The sequence below is a fragment of the Mytilus edulis genome, unplaced genomic scaffold, assembly GCF_963676685.1.
Source record: "Mytilus edulis unplaced genomic scaffold, xbMytEdul2.2 SCAFFOLD_151, whole genome shotgun sequence".
NCBI lineage: Eukaryota > Metazoa > Mollusca > Bivalvia > Mytilida > Mytilidae > Mytilus > Mytilus edulis.
The window spans coordinates 35,452-58,236 of NW_027269194.1; the positions used below are offsets into that span (position 1 = coordinate 35,452).

A 22,785-nucleotide genomic window follows, 5' to 3' on the forward strand; every position below is an offset into this window, starting at 1 on the left:
CGGGAAAAACGGGAATAATAATCATTTGGTTATTGTATACTCCGTATGCAGGCGCTGCTGGTCTTTTGCTGCATAGAAATGGAAAGTTCACAATTTGAAAGCTGAAATCGTGTCTTTTGTTCGCCAAATTTTGAAATTATTTAGTGAGATAATATCATTTATATAGCGGAGAGTATAGTTAAAGGATATTGATAACTTCTTTTGTTTCTTCCTAAAAAAATCCTGTATGGGTGGGTCTCGTAGAATTAAAGTAACAAATCGGTTAGAAGAGTGGCACACTTGTTACCCTTGGGACTGCTGATAGTTTGTTAAAAAAACAGGTCCTTCAATTGTGACAAATATGTTATCAATAAAAAAATCAAGCATCTTAATATTGTCAGTTTCAGAGAATTGTTTGCTTAAAATCAGAGTGAATGTTTACACAGTATATATATGAAGTAGTATTAATCCCCCCCCTAAGACCAGATAGTTGTATCTACGTTGGCCATTCTTTTTTATGAAACAAACCAATACCATATCTATTAAATGCATCTTTTAGATTGGAATGGGGAATTCTTGTGTAAAGTTTTAGAAAAGTAAAATTATTTAATACTATGTACGATCAAAGAGTCTTAGATTGTATGTACTCTAAAAGATCTGTAGAATTTTTTAATATTTCCATCTGATTCACGCCACCTCGTTAATGTGCAATTATTATGAAGCCCGGCTTTGATTGCTGACAACATTGATGTTAATGATTTAGATAGAGGTTTCGTGGTTCAGCAATATACCGTTGTTTGTAAGGACCTTCATGTCGTTATGTATCCGATACAGTGATGGAAGATCCAGTTCTTCATCTTTGGTTGAAATTCTAAACGAACCTAGAACACAGGATTATCCAGGATTTCCTCTTTGGTAAGTGTCGTGAGGGTATACGTGAGTTTACAAGTGAATTGTCAATATATAATTCATTTATCAAGCAGTTAATGTAATGATATTTACACACACAAAAGATGTTGTTTTGGGCATTATCTACGGGTATTACAATATATTTGTCATGGAGGTCGGACAAGTGTTTGCATCATTTGGGTCTTAAATATTGACGTAGCATGGGTATTGATAGCCCTATTCAGTTTCTGAATTCTAATTTGTATCATCGACTCCACAGCCTTTAGTCATTCGGAAAGAGTATCTACATCTTCTATCTCGTGTTTAGCCCGTTGCCTAGCATAATTCGCGACTAAATCAATCAGTATTTTGAAGTTGTGTTTCCAATTAATAGAATTATTTCAGAAGTAAATTGCAATCGGTTTGGTATAGGTATAAGAAATGATTTATTAAGACTGATGGAGGTACTTTCGATTGAACTAATTTATGATAAAGGATATGCCCAAATTTCTCTGTTTCGTCTTTGTAATGCAAACTGGTTTGAAAAAATCTGAAATGCAATAGCTGAAATGATAGCTGTAAGTTTGTATTAGCTTGAATGAAGGTTTGTAATAGTGGTTTCCTAGTTTCGTGTGAATGTGATGAATACGTAACGGCTTTTGTATAAATGGCAATAATTCATTTAAAGAGACACCCAGAAGAGTTGGTGATGAATAATGACGATGATCAAGACTGCCTTAACGTCAAGAAGTAGAGTTGAAAATATTCATCACATTTATGAGTGAGTAGTTTCTGCCAGACTCAACATACAAAATATTTCATATAGTTGGCCTTATACTTTGTTCCACATTAGCTAGATGTATATGAGGTAGTTTGACACATCCAAAACATGTTACAACCGCTGCATTTTTGAATCTGGCCCAGAAAATCTACGGTCCTTGTAAGTCGTGTGTGTTTTATTTTCATTTATATATTTCGGAGTGAAGAGTGACATCCATTACCGCATACAAATACATTATTTTTTAGGAGCTTACTGAAACCGCCGCCAGATGCGCAATGTCGAGACCAAATGATAGCAACTTATGACACCATCTGTTCCTAATCTAAATTAAGAAGTCATAAATATGATAATAATTTTATTAAGCATTCAAAAATCATTCACAATTTGAAGGTACTTGTAATTCTCTTTAAATACATTTATTATTCAATCACAATTATTCCGAAATATGACTAACTGATATTAAAAGATCAACATTTTTATCTAAGTTAACCATTTGAAATACATTTTTCATTGCGTGAATACAGACATACAAATTGTCTAATCATATTTTTTTTTTATCATGTATTTCAGTTGATTAAAGAATGTTGAAAGCCATTCTCTGATTAAAAAAAATATGAAAGAAAAAAAATCATAATGATTTATTAGCTAATATGCAGTTGATCACATACAAAAAGATCTAAGGCGTCTGTATCGCTCATCTTTTACTGTTTGGTATATATAAAACTGATACAATGTAAAATTTATTAAAGACATAGATTTAAAGTGTGTTTGAAACATCAACTTCTGTTAGAAGCCGATAAACTATTTTAGATCATATTGCGGCGTTTATACTGGTGTTGGTTATCATTATTGCACTTTAAATTCTCAGCCTGTTATAGTTTTCTGATGAAAAGAAAAATATATTTTGTGATTAGGTGAAAATATTTTAATTTGTCATCAATTTGAGGGATAAACTCCTTCGAGTTGGAGCATTTAATTCTTAAAGATTTTGACTTTGTAATGATGACTTTAGATAAAATATATCTACTATAACGTTTTCACAATAAAACATCTGTATTGAAGGATAAGTACTCTAATATGTGATGACTGAGGATTTCAGTAATGCATAAGTAATGAAATTACATTTCTTTAACGATTTTTCATTGCACCAGTTTTTCTTTGTTTATTATGGGTGTGAAGATATTGCTAAAAACAAGATATCGTTACAGGACAACATCTATTGTAAAAAACACACACATTGGACATTTGCCTAATTTGTCTGACATCTTTTTCTAATGATGATGGCCAGTTACAACTGTTTTTGCAACTACCTATTATAATTTAAGATAACAGACAATAACTCAAATATAACATTTAATGACATTTTGAGCCATTTGAATAATTTGAAGATCTTGTCTTGTTGTTGATTTTTGCCTATTATAGTTTCTCTTCATCTATTATACTATTAAATTAAATGATAATATACCAATATGGTAGAAATCTTCATTTAAAGTTTATCCAAATTTGTGGTCAGATTGGATCGAAATATTCTTCATATTCTGAACATTTGTACCTCTGTAAAAGAGGGGCGAAAGATACCAGAGGGACAGTCAAACTCATAGATCGAAAATAAACTGACAACGCCATGGCTAAAAAACAGATGAAGACAAAGAGAAAAATATAAGTACAAAAACACAACATAGATAACAAAAGACCAAGCGACACGAACCCCACCTACAACTGAGGTGATCGCAAGTGCTCCGGATCGGTAAGCAGATCCTGCTCCATATGTGGCACCCGTCGTGCTGTTCATATTATTACAAAGCCGGTAAATAGTCTAACTCATTAGGTTGCATTCGTTAAAGGTGAACGGGTTTGTAGTTACGACATAAGGAACACTTCCGATAAGATTTTTTCTATTTTTAAATATTTTAATGATACGAGCGGGTACTTTAAGATACTTTTGAAAATGATAATAACGAAGAACAATGACATAAGTGGGACGACACTTGCACGTGATAGGAATGACTTACACGCGATCTTTGGAACAAATGAGCAAAAAATATATTACACTATAAATTATACTAAAATAAGCTACTAGCGTACACATTAAGTTTCAAAAAATCATTTTTGTGTGATGAAAATGTTATCTTGATCACATATATTCCTTAGATTATAAATATGCAGGTGTGCCAAGAATGTTTGATACCCCGTGGTAAATACCTTGAAATTCTTTGGTTTACATCTGCATACTATACTTACATGGTTAAATATAACATCAGATTGACCTATCACAAACAGTTTATTACTATAAAACATAACTTTTAGATATAACAGCTTTACCAGTAAATAACAGAAATAACCCCTATATATTTTACAGATGATGTGTATAATGCGAGATCTCGACTCGTAAATTAAACAAAATAAATATCAATAAAGCATTAAATAAAAGTCATAACGGCTAATGTTTGACCTGTTTGACGTTATCCCCAATCCATATGTCTACCAAGTATTAAAAAGTAAAATCACAAAAATACTGAACTTACAGAAAATCAATTCGGAAAAGTCCATAATCACATGGCAAAATCAAATAAAAAAATGCATCAAAAACGAATGGACAAGAACTGTCATATTCCTGACTTGGTACAGGCATTTTCAAATGTAGAAAATGGTGGATTAAACCTGGTTTTATAGCGCTAACCCTCTCACTTTGATGACAGTCTCATCAAATTCCGTTATATTTACATTTATGCGTTAACTAAACAGACACAATAAATAAAATAGTTAAAATATGGGTACATCAGTCATCATCGTAAAGCAATTTTAAAAGGAACAATTTTACAGAACACAAAAACATCTATCTACAAACACATTCATTGATTTGTGTGTCTGACGTCAGAACATTTTATACGTCATATAGATTTGTCGTTCAATGTGTATAGAAACAATTTTAAAATTTACCTAGGCAATGTTAGACTACAGGGTTCAAAAATAGGCAATCCTAGCAAACAGGGTTAAAAATTAAAAGTATGTAGGAAATAGATCGAGATTTAAGCACTTATACAATACCAAAAGTATTTCGATCAAACAATATATGACATATGACTTTTTTTTGTAAAGCGAAAAGTTGGAGTCTCTTAGATGTACCTATATACAAAGTTTCAGAGTAAAGTATCTGTTTGTTACCGCAATATTTCTGTGAACGCTTACATGGAAATACATGTCACGGCTACTCATTTTACATATTTAAGGAGGGGGACTCAAAAATAACAAAAAAAAAATGATTATTAGTTTTAACATGTACCAATAATGTATATACAAATGTTTAACATCATTTTTAATAACATTAAATATCAGTAATATATATGTTCACAAAAATCTAAATACAATTGTTTAACATCGTTTTTAATAACAGTGATTATCATCTCATACATGTTAACAAAAATGTAAATACAAATGTTTAACATCGTTTTAAAAAACCGTTAAAATATCAATCATCTGGTACATGTTTTATAAGCACAGGAATGGCATATAAAGTATGGGATTAAAAAACAGTTACTTCGGCAAAAATGTACATGCTATATTTACAAGAAAATAACGCATGTTATATCAAGTTCTATATAGATTAAATGTACAAATTCTATTAAACTCCTATACTTGCATTACAAATGGAAGATATACTCAAGGACTGGTTTGAGAAAGCATAATGTAAGGACAGCTTTTTGAAGAAAAAAAACCAAAATATAACTCTTCATGTTAAATCGGACCTATACAAAAGACGTTCTTTTTAAAATAAAATCTATTATACAATATAGGGTTATGAGCAGTCTTCATTTATAATTTCCTCCATGATATAAATCATTGCAATGAGTCTTGAACATATGAAAGAGTTTTATCTGTATTAGTATGAACGATTGTAGTCCGAATCTTAATGAAAAAAGATATATTGAGTTTACGAAAATGTGACAGCTACCAAACAACACAAACAAATAAACAGTCCATAAGAAATAAACATACTATCAAGAATATTAGGGATGTCAAAATAGCCAATTGCATCTAGTTATTCTCTCTACAAATTTGTGCAATTGTTTAAATGAACCAAGTTTTTCAATTCATGAAAACAAAAAAATATGAGAACGATATTCGGTGAAAATATAATGCAACCTCATCGCATCAACTGCAAACCGGCTATGATTCACATTCATTCATGTAATTCATCTAAATATTTGTAGCAAATACAAATAAACTAGAGGCTCTTAAGAGCCTGTGTTGCTCACCTTGGTCTATGTGCATACATGTATTAAACAAAGGACACAGATGGATTCATGACAAAATTGTGTTTTGATGATTGTGATGTGTTTGTAGATCTTACTTTACTGAACATTCTTGCTACTTACAATTTTCTCTATCTATAATAAACTTGGACCTTTAGTTACACAGAGGAAAATATTTTGTAAAAATTTACAAAAATTTATGAATTAATGAAAATTGTTAAAAATTGACTATAAAGGGCAATTACTCTTTGAGGGGGTCAACTGACCATTTAAGTCATGTTGACTTATATGTGTAGATCTTACTTTGCTGAACATCATTGCTCTTGACAGTTTATCTCTATCTATACTAATATTCAAGATAATAAACAAAAACAGCAAATTTCTTTAAAAATTACCAATTGTGGGGCAGCAACCCAACAACCCATTGTCAAATTCCTCTGAAAATTTCAGAGCAGATAAATATTGACTAGGTAAACAATTTAACCCCTTTTCAGATTTGCTCTAAATGCTTTGGTTTCAGAGTTATAAGCCAACATTTACATTTTACCCCTATGTTCTAGTTTTAGCCATGGCGGCCATCTTGGCTGGTTGGCCGGGTCACCGGACACATTTTTAAACTAGATACTCCAATGATGATTATGGCTAAGTTTGGTAAAATTTGGCCTAGTAGTTTCAGAGGAGATGATTTTGTAAAAGACTACAAAATTTACGAAAAATTGGTAAAAAATAACTATAAAGGACAATAACTCCCAAAGGGGTCAACTGACTATTTTGATCTTGTTGACTTATTTGTAGATCTTACTTTGCTGAACATTATTGCTATTTACAGTTTATCTCTATCTATAATCGTATTCAAGATAATAACCAAAAACGGCAAATTTCCTTAAAACTACCAATTCATGGGCCGCAACCCAATAACGGGTTGTCCGATTCATCTGAAAATTTCAGGGCAGATAGATCTTAACCTGATAAACAATTTTATTTCAGTCAGATTTGCTCTAAATGCTTTGGTTTTTGAGTTATAAGCCAAAAACTGCATTTTACCCCTATGTTCTATTTTTAGCCATGGCTGCCATCTTGGTTGGATGGCCGGGTCACCAGAAACATTTTTAAAACTAGATACCCCAAAAATGATTGGGGTCAAGTTTGGATTAATTTGGCCCAGTAGTTTCAGAGGAGAAGATTTTTGTAAAAGATTACTAAGATTTACGAAAAAAGGTTAAAAATTTACTATAAAGGGCAATAACTCCTAAGAGGGTCAACTGACCACTTCGGTCATGTTGACTTATTTGTAAATCTTACTTTGCTGAACATTATTGCTGTTTACAGTTTATCTCTATCTATAGTAATGTTCAAGATAACCAAAAACAGTAAAATTTCCTTAAAATTAATAATTCAGGGGAGCAACCCAACAACCGGTTGTCCGATTCATTTTAAAATTGTAGGGCAGATAGATCTTGACCTGACAAACAATTTTACCTAATGTCAGATTTGCTCTAAATGCTTTGGTTTTTGAGTTATAAGTCAATAACTGCATTTTACCCCTTTGTTCTATTGTTATCCATGGGAGCCATCTTGGATTGTATGCCTGGGTCACCGGATACCCCAATGATGATTATGGCCAAGTTTGGTTTAATTTGGCCCAGTAGTTTCAGAGGAGAAGATTTTTTGTAAAAGTTAACAGACGACGCCGGACGACGACGACGACGACGACGACGACGACGACGACGGACGCAAAGTGATGAGAGAAGCCAGGTGAGCTAAAAAGTATTGAGGCACAAAATACAAATTTTGAGGTAAACACCTTTTTACATGAAATATAATATGAAATATTGCATAAATCACAATTTGAGCATAATAAATACTAATTATTATTAAACATTGAGTAAAATGTATGAATATTTGTACATCATGCAACAAAGCACTGATCTCAACTGATTACACAACTGCACAGCTATTAAAACCAAACCTGCCATATATTAAATCACTTCAATAATGTGAATTTTATGTATGCAATTGTGTGCACTCAGATCAGTCATATGAAATGTAATTTTACAACAAACATAATTGAAGGTGGCAAACTATCATTATCTATAAAACCCAATCACCAACCACGACCCCTTCAAAAAAAAGTAACGGAAATAAACAGTATAATTCTTTGCATATAGTTATTGATGATAATATATGGATACACACTGCCCTGTTAATAAAACAAATCTAATCTGAAACTCCACTCAACAACATTGTATTAGTTATTATATTCAGTAATGGGAAAGTCCTGAACATTTAAAGAAAACAGATGAATCCTTTAAATGTTCATTGTCCTCGCAATATATTGTATTCAGTGTTGTCCGATGTCCTATGGAGATCATCATTGGGAAATTACCGTTTTCCTAAAAGTAACGCTTCTACCTCAACGTGTTCTTGCTCCTGAGCTATACGGAGAGGTGTTCTACCTTGAGTGTCACCTATGCTAATATTTGCTAAATGTTGTAACAGTTCTTTAACAACATTTACATGTCCTTGCCTACTTGCCAAACGAAGTGAAGTACATCAATTATTATCACAATGATCAAGGTCAATGTCTTCACCCTTTAGAAGTTCTCTAATAACATCCGTTCTCATATTGTAACAGGCAATCTGTAATAGACTGCTTCCATCGATCCTACATTAATTGACATTTGCTGAATGTTTTAACACTACGTTAACAATGTCAATATGTCCTTGCTGACTTGCCCAATAAAGGGATGAACGTCCACCATTATCAAAGAGATCAATTTCAACTGTTAAAGGACTATATACGTACTTTTACAACATTGATCTTAACACACGTTAAAACACGCAATCTGTAGTGGTGGTGTGCCATCATTCAAGCATATATTGACATATATGCTAAAGAGGTATCATAACAACCTCTGTCTTGTTGAAATAAGAAGCTATAGATAAAGGTGAATCACCTTCTTCATTACATATATTGACATCTGCTGCATGTTGTAACAGTTCTTTAACAACATCAACATGTCCTTCCTGACTTGCTATATACAGAGGTGATTCACTATCATTGTCACACTGATTAACGTCTGCTGAATGTTGTAACAGATCTTTAACAACATCCAACTGTTCGTCCTTACTTGCTATATAAAGAGGTGATTCACCATCATTGTCACACTGATTGACATCTGAAGCATGTAGTAACAGTCCTTTAACAACATCCAACTCCTTCCTTACTTGCTATCCATAGAGGTGAAACACAAGTATAACTACACCAATTTGCATCAGCGGAATGTTGTAACAGTTCTTTAAACATATTTGCATGTCCTCCCTGACTGGCTGGCTATATGAAGCGACGAATCACCATCAGTGTCACACTGATTGACATACGCAGCATGTTGTAACAGTTCTTTAACAACACCCAGCTGTCCCTCCAGACTTTCTAGACACAGAGTTGGGTAACTAATATTACTACACAGATTTACATTTGATGAATGTTGTTACAGTAGTTAAACAATATTAACATGTCCTTTCCCATTTGCTACCAGCAGAGGAGATGAACCACTTTTCGTACATAAATTTACTTCTGGTGAATGTTGTAAATGCTCTTTGACCACATTCAAATATCCCTCTTGACTCGCTGCTAACAGAGAGGATGCACCATTATTCATACATAGATTTACGTCTGGTGAGTGCTGTAAAAGTTCTTTAACCAAATTAAAGTATCCCTGTTGACTTGCTACTAACAGAGAGGATGAACCAGTATTCGTAGTTTGGTTAATTTCTGCTGAATGTTGTATTAGTTCTTTAACAACATCAACATGTTTATTCTAACTTGATATATACAGAGATGATTCACCATTATTATTACATTTGTTTACGTCTACTGAATGTAGTAACATTTTTTTTAACATATACTAGTATTCTAACAATTGGTAATTTCTCCAAATCGATTCATTATTCCGCCAATAACTACATTCACTTATTGGTAAATATACACATTTTGACACAACTTTTTATTTCAGTTGTTGCAAATGCACGGATTGAATGTTTTTTTATTCGTGAAAATACGTGATTTTCTTTTTATAATCAACAATAAGCCATTTCATCACAAAAGCTAAAGCCTAAAAATAGAATAAATCCAGACACAATCTTAATACGTATGAATAAATAAATATACAACTCAAACTATCTGGTGTTTATGGGATAGCTTCTAATCAATCATTACGAAAACAATCCATCATAGTGAATCTTTCGTTGTAAAATTAATGTTTGTTTTCCGAAGGAATGATTCTATTTCATTGTGCCCATGCTCCCGGGCAACATTAAGAGGGCTTCGTCCTTTAATGTCACATTTATAAACGTCTGCTGAATGTTGCAATAAAACTTTAACAACATCCAGCTGCCCTTCCTTACTTGCTAGCCATAGAGGTGAAACACCAGTATTTGTACACAGATTTACATCTGATGCATGTTGTAACAGTAGTTTAACAATATTTACATGTCCTTTTCCACTTGCTACCAGCAGAGGTGATGTACCATTATTCATACATAGATTTACATCTGGGGAATGTTGCAAAAGTTCTGTAACCACATCAAAATATCCCTGTTGACTTGCTACTAACAGAGGGGATGAACCACTATTCCTACTTTGGTTAATTTCTACTGAATGTAGTAACAGTTCTTTAACAACATCAAGCTGTCCTTCTTTACTTGCTAGCCATAGAGGTGAAGTACCAATATTACTACACAGATTTACATCTGATGAATGTTGTAACAAAAGTCTAACAATATTTACATGTCCTTTTCCACTTGCTACCAGCAGAGGTGATGTACCATTATTCATACATAGATTTACATCTGGGGAATATTGCAAAAGTTCTGTAACCACATCAAAATATCCCTGTTGACTTGCTACTAACAGAGGGGATGAACCACTAATCCTACTTTGGTTAATTTCTGCTGAATGTTGTAACAGTTCTTTAACAACATCAACATGTCCTTGTTGACTTGCCCAATAAAGTGAAGAACGTCCGTCTTTATCACATAGATTGATATCCACCTCATCACACGGAAGAAGTACCTTTACAACCTCTGTCTTGTTGAAAGAAGAAGCTCTTGATAAAGGCGAAACACCATCATTACTACATTTATTTACGTCTGGTGAATGTTGTAATAGTTCTTTAACAACATCAACATGTCCTTCCTGACTGGCTATATACAGAGGTGATTCACCATCATTGTCACACTGGTTGACGTCTGCTGAATGTTGGATCAACTCTTTAACAACATCAGCATGTCCTTCCAGACTGGCTATATACAGAGGTGATTCACCATAATTGTCACACTGGTTGACGTCTGCTGCATGTTGGATCAACTTTTTAACAATATCAACATCTCCGTTATCACATGCACTATGCAAAGGGGATATACCATACTCTCCACAATGATTAATGACACTTTTTCTACTTATCAACCACTCTACTAGGTTACCAACACCACTCAAACAATTTATTATAAGTGCTGTATAATTAAAGTCAGTGTCTTCTATAGATGCAAGTGCTTCTTGCTTTGACTGGTCAATCTTGTTTATGCAGCTCATGAACGTTTCTGTAAATTTAAGAGAATTCATGTTTTTGTTAGTAAATACATTAAATACAAAACCATTCTCCCAATCCTTTATTAGTCTATCTATATATGCATTGATAAAGCTATCAGGTATTCCTATTGCAAAATCTTTATCTGTATCCATATTATCTACTGCCTTCCATAAAAACCGTTCGCTTATGAACTCAGGACTAGCATGATCAATGAAAAGCTGTAACATGTTCTTCCCAAAATAACTGGATAGAAAATCAAACAATTTATCATGGATTATTTTATATATGCTACCTTCCTTGACAACATAGGTACCTTCAAATGTTTCAAGTGATTTCTGTAAACGTTTTATTGGCGTTCCTTTGTTCAGTTCACATTCTTCAAATAAATCTCCCAGAACTGTCCCTATCTTACTATTTTTTGTGTTGAAGTTTTCTTCACTTAATGTATTATTAAACATAACACAAAGTACCAAGCTGCAATATTTCACTTTACCAGCCTTACCTTCACTATACCAGTCATTAAGTTCATTTCGAAAAATATCAAATGGATTGCTGAAAAAATCGCTAAGGTTTACATCTTTCTGAGATTGTTGTTTATGATACAAACTACATAAAAGTGGGAAAAATTCATACTTTTCTGACAATTCCGTAACTTTACTAGCTTTGTCCTTGAAGTACACTTTAGCTAAATTCAATTTCTCAGCTGCATTTAGTTTAAATTCTTCCGAGCTTAAGTCAATACTACATGTTTTGAAAATAGACAGTTTACCAAACTGTTCGTTTTTATATACATCTAGTCTACTAGTTACCATAATTTTACAACATTTGTCTTTGAGAAGAGATGTGATATGATCGAGTCTTTGTTTCCAATCATTGTAAATCTGTTGGTTAAGAATATACCGACCACAAACATCATCAAATACAAATAATGTTTTTCTTCCAGGTTTAAACCATTGTCTTATATCACCAGGGTTATCACATGGAATTATGATATAGCCTTGTTTCATCATCGTCAATGCAACATGACGTGACAGAAAAGTTTTTCCAGTCCCCGAGTTTCCAACAATTGTAACTGTACTTTCTTTCAAAATATGTTCCATCACTTTTTTCTCTGCTGTTATATTGACAAATTGTTCGTCATCAACTTTCCACTGATTCAAGCGTCGTTCAAACTGATCTGCAAGTATAAAAGCTCATTTAAAACAGATTACGCCATAATTTAGTTTGATTGTACATATAAGAATTATAATCGAATGACAATTTGAACTTGCAGACACAAAGTAATCAAACTGGAATTCTCTTGTATAACTAGTCTCATATATTTAAACTAATATTTATTGAAATGTCAGTTTTTCACACAAATCTTAAGCAATTGGTACAATATCTATATAGACATAGCACCATGATCTAATTAATAAAAATTCATGGCTTTAGAAATGTTGATTAATTTGACAGAGTTTATTTTGATAGTTACTCTACAGTTCGTGCATTTTTTATTTGTTATTCAACGCACTATAATTATCTAAGATACCTGGGACGACATAATTTATTAATTGTCCCCTTTTGTTTTTCTACTGTATCTCGAACTTGTTATCCCGTGTAAGTATTTAAGTTGAGGTTCATTTTACTAAAAGATAATCGTACATGACTAATTAGACGGACCCGCTTAGAATCAAGTGCTTTGAATTGATTGCATACGCAATTTGAGTGGAAATACAAACCTGTACGGAACTAGGAAATGTTGACTGGAATTGGAATTTATTTTAAAATAAGTCCACATTTTATTAACCTATAATGGCTGTTATTGATTGTAAATAATTGTCGTTTTTGTTTTTGGCACTCGTATACCTTGCGAAACAGTGTGGTGGGGTCGGGGATTTAATAGCTAAACTTATACTTTTGATCATCATTGTTCAACTTTAATTAGGTACGGCATACAATTAACCTCTAGCCAATGCTATATCATATTAAAATGTCACTTTTACAATTTTGTAATTTACTTAAAAACGATTAACTTTGCATCTCTCTATGAACGACATATTTGCCACCAAACAGAACAATGAACTAGTCGTCTGTATTAAGTTAGGTATAATTGTTAGTCTTAAGGTAATATTTTCTCAAACAATTTTCTAATTATGATGTGTACAATATATTTGACTTTTAAGCGTACATTTTTGCATTTCTTTCATAACATGCATAAGTTATCTCTTTGAATTTCTTTGTTAAACATTTAATAATGTAGTCCACACCAGAGGTTATATTGTATTATATCAAGCAAATTAACTAGCAGGAGAGAGGTTGAATAGAAAAACATCTTCATTGAGAGGCAATACCTCTAACGTTCAATATACGACGACGGTAGTCTCGTCTAGGTGACAAGATGTGTCTAGTTTTTTTGATATGTCTGGCATAGTTGTCATAAAAGCAAAAATCAATTAGACTGATCGACACAACTTTGATCAGGTACTTTTTTAATGTTTCATTTAATATTTATATATTGTCTTACTAATTGGTTTGCTACTAGTATGTTAACTTTTTTATCTTTAATTGTCCTTACAAAAGGCGCAAAATGTGTTAAAATCAACCATTTAACGTACTTGAGATTTAGCTGACCTTTGTGGTTGTTTAGAGGTTTCTATCATTTAACTTGCGCGTTCGTCGTTTTCCCCTGATTCTTTAATGTACAGATAGCGTAAGACTACTACTATACTAGACATCGGATTAACGACATGTCTTTTTCAACCAGACGAAGCTGCGAAAAGTCCAGAGATATCAATATTTTTATTCGAAAGTATGTTTTTTTCGGTTTTTAACGAAGAAAATACAAAATTGATGAAGGTGTTATATAGACTTGTAGAAAGAAATGGACAGTGACGGTAAAATGGATTATGCAAATGGATGACTACCAATGGTAAATAAAATGAATGTTAATATACTATGAATATTAACCTTTATGGTACTAGACCGACACGCTGGATCTTTAACGTATTAGTTCACAAGCTAACAGTATGAAGGGGAAAAAACCACCCTACTGGATACATCATACTCCCAGCCGACTAGACACTGCTTTTAATCTTAAATATACATCCCGCTCGCAATATGCAATTATACTGCCACGAGACCAACTATCAACTCAAACTCAAATAACTGCATGCTACAGATTTATTTAGTCTGTTATATACGATTTTATTCATTGAAGTGTTCAGGAATTGTTTTTTACTATTTGAAAAACACAAACAATACAAGTTTTAACTAATCAAGTTGTATGTGTATGCATGTAGAGTAGTATATATAACAAGCACTTTTTGTGCAGGAAATTGATTGGTCATGATGCTGTTTACGGTTTGGATTTTGTCATTAAAAAAATAAAAAATCGTTATATTGAAACGTGGGAACATATTTATTCAAAATATACATTTACCTTTACATATTATAAAACTATCCTATGTTGTTATTTTAAGGCTTAAAAGTAGGGCTTCTGCACTTTTTTGAACGGTTTATAAGTCAGTTAAAGTGAAATGATAGGTTGATTATGACATTAAAAGACCTCATCACATAAAGGTCTGTTTAGATTTCTTCTCTCTCTAGTCTCGGGGATTTCAACATTTCAACATCATTTTTGTTCGAATGTCTTTCAGTATCTCTATACAAATAACACATAGCTGAGAGGGTGATAGAGCAGATTGGTACCCGAGAACACAATGCCTTTTCGAGGGGTACAAGACCCTCTCAGCTATGTGTTATTCAATTTCATAGATTGAAGGTTCTATCATTATTGTCTATTACAGATGAACTTTATTCAAAGTATTTTCTATGAAATCAAACATATAACAACGTTACTGGATTATAGTGAAGTAAGATGTTTTATTTGTTTATTTTGAGAGTCAAATAATAGAATCTGAGCCAAAACGTAGAACTTAAGCATTGTCTTAAATAACTTAATGTAATTTCAATTTATTGTCCTTTAAATAATCGATTTTTGATTGGTCTGGACGAGAGGGTGACATTAAAATAAAATTGTCACCTGCTCACCCATGGGATATAGTCCATTGCCCTCATATTAGCCAATCAAGATATGGCATTGTGACTTGAAGTCTAATAACATTAACTAATCATTGTATGTTAACTGAAACTAATTTATCCTGTTATCATTTTATAGAGATATGTTTGCTGTTAGCTCAAAAGAAAAAAAAAGATGTTTGCTGTTAGCTCAAAAGAAAAAAAAATGTATTTAACAGCGAAGTATTTCAAAAATATGATGACCCCTATTTTCGTTTGATGTTTCATTAGTATTTATGTGAAGTAATTATATCGCTTAATGTTTGCATAATCCTTAAAAAAATGTCTTTTAATAACCAATTATGATTTTGGACACATACATCTTAAAACTTACCAAGTATGTGTTTAGGGATAACTTCCTCAGGTTCATCAGGTGATAATACTTCTATTTTGGTCACACGCACATCTAAAAAATAAATTCAATGCATTTTTTGCTTTACACCTTAGATTTTATTTTTTGAAACAAGTTCACCGGTCTTGCTATCAAATAAAGCCATTATACAGTGTTTTTCATGTTGTTCACTGTAAGCAAAAAAGCGCTTGTATGAAACAATTTATATTGAAGATCTGAAGCAATTACCTTTTAACTGACGTTAACCTTTTAAACTGATTTTAAAATGTTGATACTGAAATGCTGTCACTGTTGTATCAAATCTTGAAACGGGGTTTTAACACAATGTATGATTGTTTTATATACTATTTTGCAGTTTTAATAAACATATTTAGTTAAGAAATGTATTATGTTTTTAGCATCATAAACTTGATTTTTAACTGAAATATTGGACATTCTTTATATGCACTTGAAAACAACAATATTTTCCAGATACTATTAAAGTATATATATAGTTAATTTTGTTTTAAAATTGTTCTACTTGTCACAAAAAATGTAATATTTGTAACATAGTCAAAATATCACATATCTTGAATTTAATGTTTACCTTTTTTCTTTTCTCTGTCTCTCAGTTGCTTTATGCCTGAAACAAACGAAAACAACCTATATGTATAATGAGAGAATTACACTTACTTTGTTAAACTGTAATTAAAAAAAAAAAATACAAAACAATTGAATAAAGTTCAATAAAAGGATGTGGTATAAGTGTCAACGTTCCTTCTACGTCACAATATATATATAAAAAATAACAATTACAAGCCAAAGCATGGCTATTAATATGGAGCCTTGGCTCATACCGAAAACCAAACAATAAAAGGCTGTGTTAAACGGTTTAAACATGAAAGCAAACAGTCTAATATATTGAACAAAAGATAAACTAGAAGCACTTATGAACCACACAACCAAACTTCAACCACCGAACACCAACCTCTTGACTAAGGACAAGTGCCTAAACATGCAGCGGGTTTAAATGTTTCAACAGGAGCCAGCCTCATCCTTACCTGGGCAGTAGTGTAACATTACAACATCAAAAGATATCTATTCAAGTAATGAAATTAATGGGAGGGTTGAGATGCTCAAAACATGTTTAACCGCGCCGTATGTTTGCACCAGTCCTAAATTAAGAGCCTTTGGTCTTTGTTAGTATGGTGTGTGTTTTAATTACGTTCATTTGTATGTTTTGAAGTTTAGTATGACGTCCGTTCTCAATAACTTAGTACACGGTTTTATTTAGAGGACAGCTGAAGCCAGCTTCCGGTACGGAATTTTCTCTCTGTGTTGTAGACCCATTGGTAGCCTTCGTCATTCACCTGCTCTTTGCTTCGGTTGTTGTCTCTTTAAAAATATTCCCAATTTCCATACCCAATTCTATGAAGCATCACTCAGCAATTGTATTTTTTTCTATGACAAGCAGCGACCATAAAAATATACTAGTAAAGTAACACGAACACACTGCTATATGCACAACTGTATCACAAGAGGTAAACTTTCTCACACTTAATGCAATTTGTCGTTTGTACGTTTTTACCTAAAACTGACTCATAACTTTTGATATATATTTACAGCAATAATTGTATATCCTCTGGATGGCTTTATTTTTTCTACGTTTTCTAATGACTTTCAGTTTAGATGTAAAGGAATTAATTGCAACAGAAGACTAACAAATGGTGACATGAAGTGAAGTGAATCAATAATATAATAATACCTATTTGACACCATTGTATTTCAAGGTCTGAAACCGCAGTTTTCTCGATATCAGAAACAACATCCTCATTTCCTCCATGTTTAAGAGCTTCCAAAAGTTTTACGTATGCATCTTCACCTTTTCGGACTAGTTTGCTAAGTAAAAGTCTGTTACTCTCGTGTCGAGTTATTGAAAAATTGTAAACTTCTTCTTTTTCTTCAGAGTCTAAAACACCCGTCTCATAAAGGTGGTCTGATATATCTGTTCTGAAATCCATATCATTGACAAACATCAAGTAATTCTTATGCAGCTTTACAATGTGTTCATGGATCACTGAAATATAGGTAAAGGCATTGAGGATTACTTATATGAAGTTGGTGAAAAAAGGAGCATGGACCGAAGGGGTCGTTCATAAGTGTCTTACCACTTGTTTGATTTGATATTACTAATTAATATTGTTCTACCTTACTATTTGTTTAACAATTAAATAACTCCCACATAAAATGTAATGAGCTGTCTCTTAACTGGTTCATTTCTAAAAGTTGTTCACCTATTGGTGTTATAGTGCTGGATATTTATCTTAAATTGTGAAATATGATTGATAAGTTTAATTCGTATAAGGACTCAAGAAATTTTGAAGAGAACGATTGTAATCATTTTCAAAAAAAAAAAAAAAAAATAGGTGGCGGCTTTAACAAACATCATGAATACAATTCAACATCTGAAAGTCATAACTCGCGCCAATTTGAAATACTTTACAACTCTGTGTTGCAAAAATATGTTTGGAATAGAATTTATATATTTTGAATACCAATTTTTTAGGATTAAAAATATTTTTCTCGTGGTTATACTGAAATCAGCATACAATCCTGTTTTGTCCTATCCCATGTCGACTGTTTATATTTTGCAATTTACTTCTACTTACTTATGTCATGACAACTGAAAGGTTCATCACAGCTATCACTACATTGCATTTTACTAACAATTTCTAGAACGTCATTATTGTATTGGTTAGATTCTTGTAAGACATCCTTTAACACCTCCGTGGTACCATACGGTCGTTTAGTCAAGATGTTGAGTAAAACCCTGTTACGTTCTCTTTGTGTGGTTGGTTTTATAATTTCCTCTCTATCCTCTATCATCAATATACACCTTGAAATCAAGTTATCTAGAACCATCTTGTCAAGTACTGTTTGGTTAATCAATTCATCATAGTAAGGAAATAGTCCATGCTGTTTCTGATCATCTGAAATAAAAAAAAAGCTGCTACTTGATCATGTAATACTTCGGGGTCGTCGGCGGTGCTCCACTGGCGGAGGAGACAGATCCGGAAGACGGAAGAGCCTCGTTCCGGATCTGTCAGTCGAAATTTAGAACCAGAACCAGAAGCAACAACGCTGATTCTAACCAAAAGATATTCTACAGTAATTAGTGCCCGATATCGTCACGGTAAGTTTGAAGAGAAAAAGTTACAGCACTGGGAAGGGAACCTTTTGTGGCTAAGTTTTAGTCACGGTTTTTTTTATTTTTAGGGATTTTTTCACACTTGCCTGTTTGCGGAGCCCTTGTAGGAACAAGTGTAAACCCCTTAGTTGTTCTGCAAAACCCTTGTAGGGAATCTTGTAAAACCCCAAATCCAATTCCGCCGCGTATTGCACTAAGTTGACCTACGCAGTTCAACTTCCATTTGCAAACAGAAAGAAAAATTATTGTAAGTGTCAAATTGAAAAAAAAACCACACACATACACTTGCCCTTCACATACATACCTCTGGGGTCAACTTATAAGCTTGATCCCTAGTTAAAAAGTTTGTTGTTGTTGTAAAACCAAACAAAACACAGTTCTATAGTATAAATACCCCTTTTCAGTAGATACCCCTGCCCAAGCCCTAATTTAAACCTAAATTGTTTATTGTTTATTAATTGTGTTCCAAGTGTCACCATGGTTAGAGTCCACATAAACTCTGCCACTTTTGATGAGTTGTTATCAATTCCAGGGGTGGGGGCTAAAATTGCAGCAAAAATCTGGGAATTGAGTGAGGATAAGGGGATTCTAGAGTTGGAGGATCTACGGGAGGTTCCCTATATGAGGATCACTGAGGCAGCTCTGGAATCTATGGATTTTATTACCTCTTTGCCACCCAACAAGGAGTCTAATAAATTTTGCAAGGAAGAGATAGCGCATCAGGAAAAGGTGCAGCGGATTGATAGCCTCATAAGGCAAGGGGTAAGGGGCAAACCACAAATGAGTATCCCCTTCAAGCAGTAGAAACACCAAGAGCCATGGCGGCACTGTCCCCAAGCTCCATCTCAGCATCTCTATTTTCAAGATGGTGGGAAACTTAACCGTTGGTTCAGGGAAGACATTGGACCCGACCAGGACAAATGGGACAGGCCCATGATGCCGTATGGAGGTACAAGAGATTACAGGTATGAATGGAAAACACCTCGATCCCGATATAACAATGCAGGGGATACAGGTAGGGAAAGAGGGGGCTTTCCAAACCGATATACTGATAATGAGGGCCCAGGTCTTAGAGATGCCCATATGGAGAGTGAGGCTCCGGCATCGAGGCACGCCAGTAGTATTGGGTACCTCACATGATCAGGGGAACCTAGACGGGGATCTGGTGACCAGAGGAGGTCTCGTCGGGATGCATATGACAACCAGGAGAACATTGGGGGCCAGATAACCAGAGATTTCAAGATCGACCAAGGGGGCCCACGGGTGTTAGACCTCTAATCCTACAAAAGAGTCTCAAGTATGATGGGAAAACTAACTGGCAGGCTTTCTATGCAAAATTTTCCCGATTATGCCAAGTCAGTGGGTGGTCTCCAGGGGAGTGCAAAGATCAATTGTGCTGGTCCCTTGATGGGAAGCCCAGTGAGTTTTATGCCTTACTCGTGGAAAGAAGGCATGACTTGTCTTATGAGGACTTGGTGAGTAGGTTGGCCAAACGGTTTGGGTTCAAGGAGTTGCCAGAAACAGCCCAAGTCCAATTTAACATCGTCAGGCAGGGTGGGGACGAAACCTTAGAGGACTGGGCCGACAGGATCCAATCCCTTGCCACAAAAGCCTTCCGTCACCTGCCCGAGGATCACATGTACCAACAAGCCATCATGAGATTGTGTCAGGGGGTCTCAGATAAGGAGGAGGGAATGTTGGCCTCCAATGCCAAACCTAAAAGTATTGAGGAGGCGGTGGATAAAATCGTTGGCATCAGCATAACCACCAAGCCATAAATGGCCGCAGTGCCCGAAAGAAAGTCAAAAGTGTAAGCCCTGAAACCATAGGCAGGGGGCCCATTGTCCAATAATGCTCCCACCAAAATTCACCCTAAAGAACATCCCCCTAAAGATGTCCAGGATTTGAAGGACCAATTTCATGTCTTCAAAGGGGAGGTAAGCGGAACCCTTGGCAATATCATGTCTGAAATCCAAAATCTATCTTTTGCCGTCCGCAACAATGCTAGGCCCCCATCCAGAAGTCCCTCCCCCGTGCCGGTAATGGTGGTTGTTTCCATTGTGGGGAGGCAGGTCACTTTAAAAGGGAATGCCCAAAGTTCCAAAGATCTACTTCTCCTAGACCTGGGGGTAAGAAAGTAACCTTCCAGGACAACAACGGTCCGTTAAACTGAAACGGGTCGACACAAGAGGTCTGAGTCTGGCCCCTAAAACACGGAGTATAAAGGACATCGTGATAAGACAGAAACCACCCTACTTGAATAGGGAGGGTACCATCAGTCAAATAGAAATAATACTGGGGGGCCAATTAGCCATTTCAGAGGAAGTATTCTCCCCGCCCGTGCAGGAACGCCCGGAAGAACAGTCCCACCCCAAAGAACTAGGGGTCACTAAATCATTACCCCCGTCCACCCACAAAAGATGTAGACTTAGCTCAACCAGAAGAACCCGTGGAAGGGCCTGAGAGGAAACCCATCAGTCTCATTGCCCTGAACATGTCAGAATCGGAGTCACAAGACGAAGAGTCTGTGGAGGAAGGGGAACAAACACTGTGCGATAGCTCAAACAGTGATGGGGAGGGGGACTTGGTGACAGAGAAATGGTAACCATAAGTCAGTTAACGGGGGGAACTATGTATCGGGTGCCTGTGGTAGTCCAGGGTCAAAGGGGCGATGCTGTTGTGGACACCGCAGCTCAGGTTACCCTGATATTAGAGGAAACGTAGAAGAGTTTGAAAGAGCCACCCCCTATCCTTAAAGATGTGGTGATGAACACTGCAGGGAAGGGCCTACAAATGAATGAATTTGTAAAGAACATTAAAAACTTGCCAAAGCCCCGGACCTCAAAGGAAGTGGAACGGTTTTTGGGTTTCGCAAATTATCACAGGGCCTTTATAAAAGACAATGCTAATATAGCTTTACCCCTTCAAGCCTTAACCGGGAAACGCCCCTATTTATGGGGGGACGAGCAACAACAGTCTTTCGACATACTCAGAGAAGCCATGGTGTCAGCCCCTGTCCTGTCGTTGCCCAATGCATCTGATCCTTTTTATCTTAGACACGGATGCCTCCGACAAGGCTATTGTTGCGGAATTATTGCAGGTTCAGGGGGGACAGGAACGGACCACCTCCTATGCTTGCTATACCCTTACCCCAGAACAGCAGAAATATTGTACTACCCGAAAGGAGCTGTTGGCCATTGTCAGGTTCACTAGGCTATTCAGACATTACTTGCTTGGGTGGCGGTTTACGGTTCGAACAAATCATAGTAGCCTCACTTTGTTGACAAATTTCAAGGAATCCCAGGGACAATTAGCCCGTTGGCTGGAAGAAATCAGTCAGTTTGATATAGAAATCAAACACCGGCCCGGGGCTAAACATCCTAATGCAGATGCTTTATCTCGATTGCCTCAATATGGACCCTGTCCAGAGTGTCAAGTAGAGAGCGTTCTAGCAGATTTTCCCTGTGGGGGATGTACATACTGTGCCCGAGCCCAACAAAATTGGGGACAGTTCACAAAAAATGTCGATGATACGATACCCTTGGCAAAAGGACCCTATGGTAGTACACAAACCAGAGACACACGAGAACCAGTGGTGCAAACATCCCGGGTATCAGTGTCTAAAATGGGGGACGAATTGGCCATATGATCGGAGGGGGAGGGGGACATCTGGGTGCAAGAAATAGAAGGAGACT

The 22,785-nt window shown here is 35.0% G+C and overlaps 2 protein-coding genes across 2 annotated transcripts in view; both read right to left on the reverse strand.

Moving 5' to 3' along the window:
- Positions 1 to 3,152: 3,152 nt before the first annotated feature.
- Positions 3,153 to 22,785, reverse strand: part of LOC139509668 (uncharacterized) — a 38,842-nt gene continuing 19,209 nt past the window's right edge. Inside the window, exons 5-9 of the mRNA XM_071296232.1 lie at positions 18,552 to 18,872; positions 17,648 to 17,959; positions 16,490 to 16,525; positions 15,886 to 15,957; positions 3,153 to 12,669 (exon numbers count right to left, since the gene is read on the reverse strand). Of these exons, the coding sequence (XP_071152333.1) occupies positions 10,133 to 12,669; positions 15,886 to 15,957; positions 16,490 to 16,525; positions 17,648 to 17,959; positions 18,552 to 18,872 (3,278 nt within the window). The 3' untranslated portion in view covers positions 3,153 to 10,132. The remainder of the gene's footprint in view (positions 12,670 to 15,885; positions 15,958 to 16,489; positions 16,526 to 17,647; positions 17,960 to 18,551; positions 18,873 to 22,785) is intronic.
- LOC139509665 (26S proteasome non-ATPase regulatory subunit 10-like) lies at positions 8,794 to 9,563 on the reverse strand. Its single transcript, XM_071296231.1, has 2 exons — positions 9,477 to 9,563; positions 8,794 to 9,132 (listed from the first exon to the last, which is right to left on the reverse strand). Exons 1-2 carry the CDS (start codon positions 9,561 to 9,563, stop codon positions 8,794 to 8,796), a joined length of 426 nt encoding a protein of 141 aa, XP_071152332.1.

Coding starts and splice junctions, on each gene's coding strand:
- LOC139509665 (XM_071296231.1), bottom strand. CDS start 9,563: ATGAATAATGGTGCATCCTCTCTGTTAGCAGCGAGTCAAGAGGGATAT. Junction 9,133..9,476: donor ATTTACAACATTCACCAGAA/GTAAATTTATGT, acceptor CTCTATGGATAG/CAAGTAAGGAAGGAGTTGGA.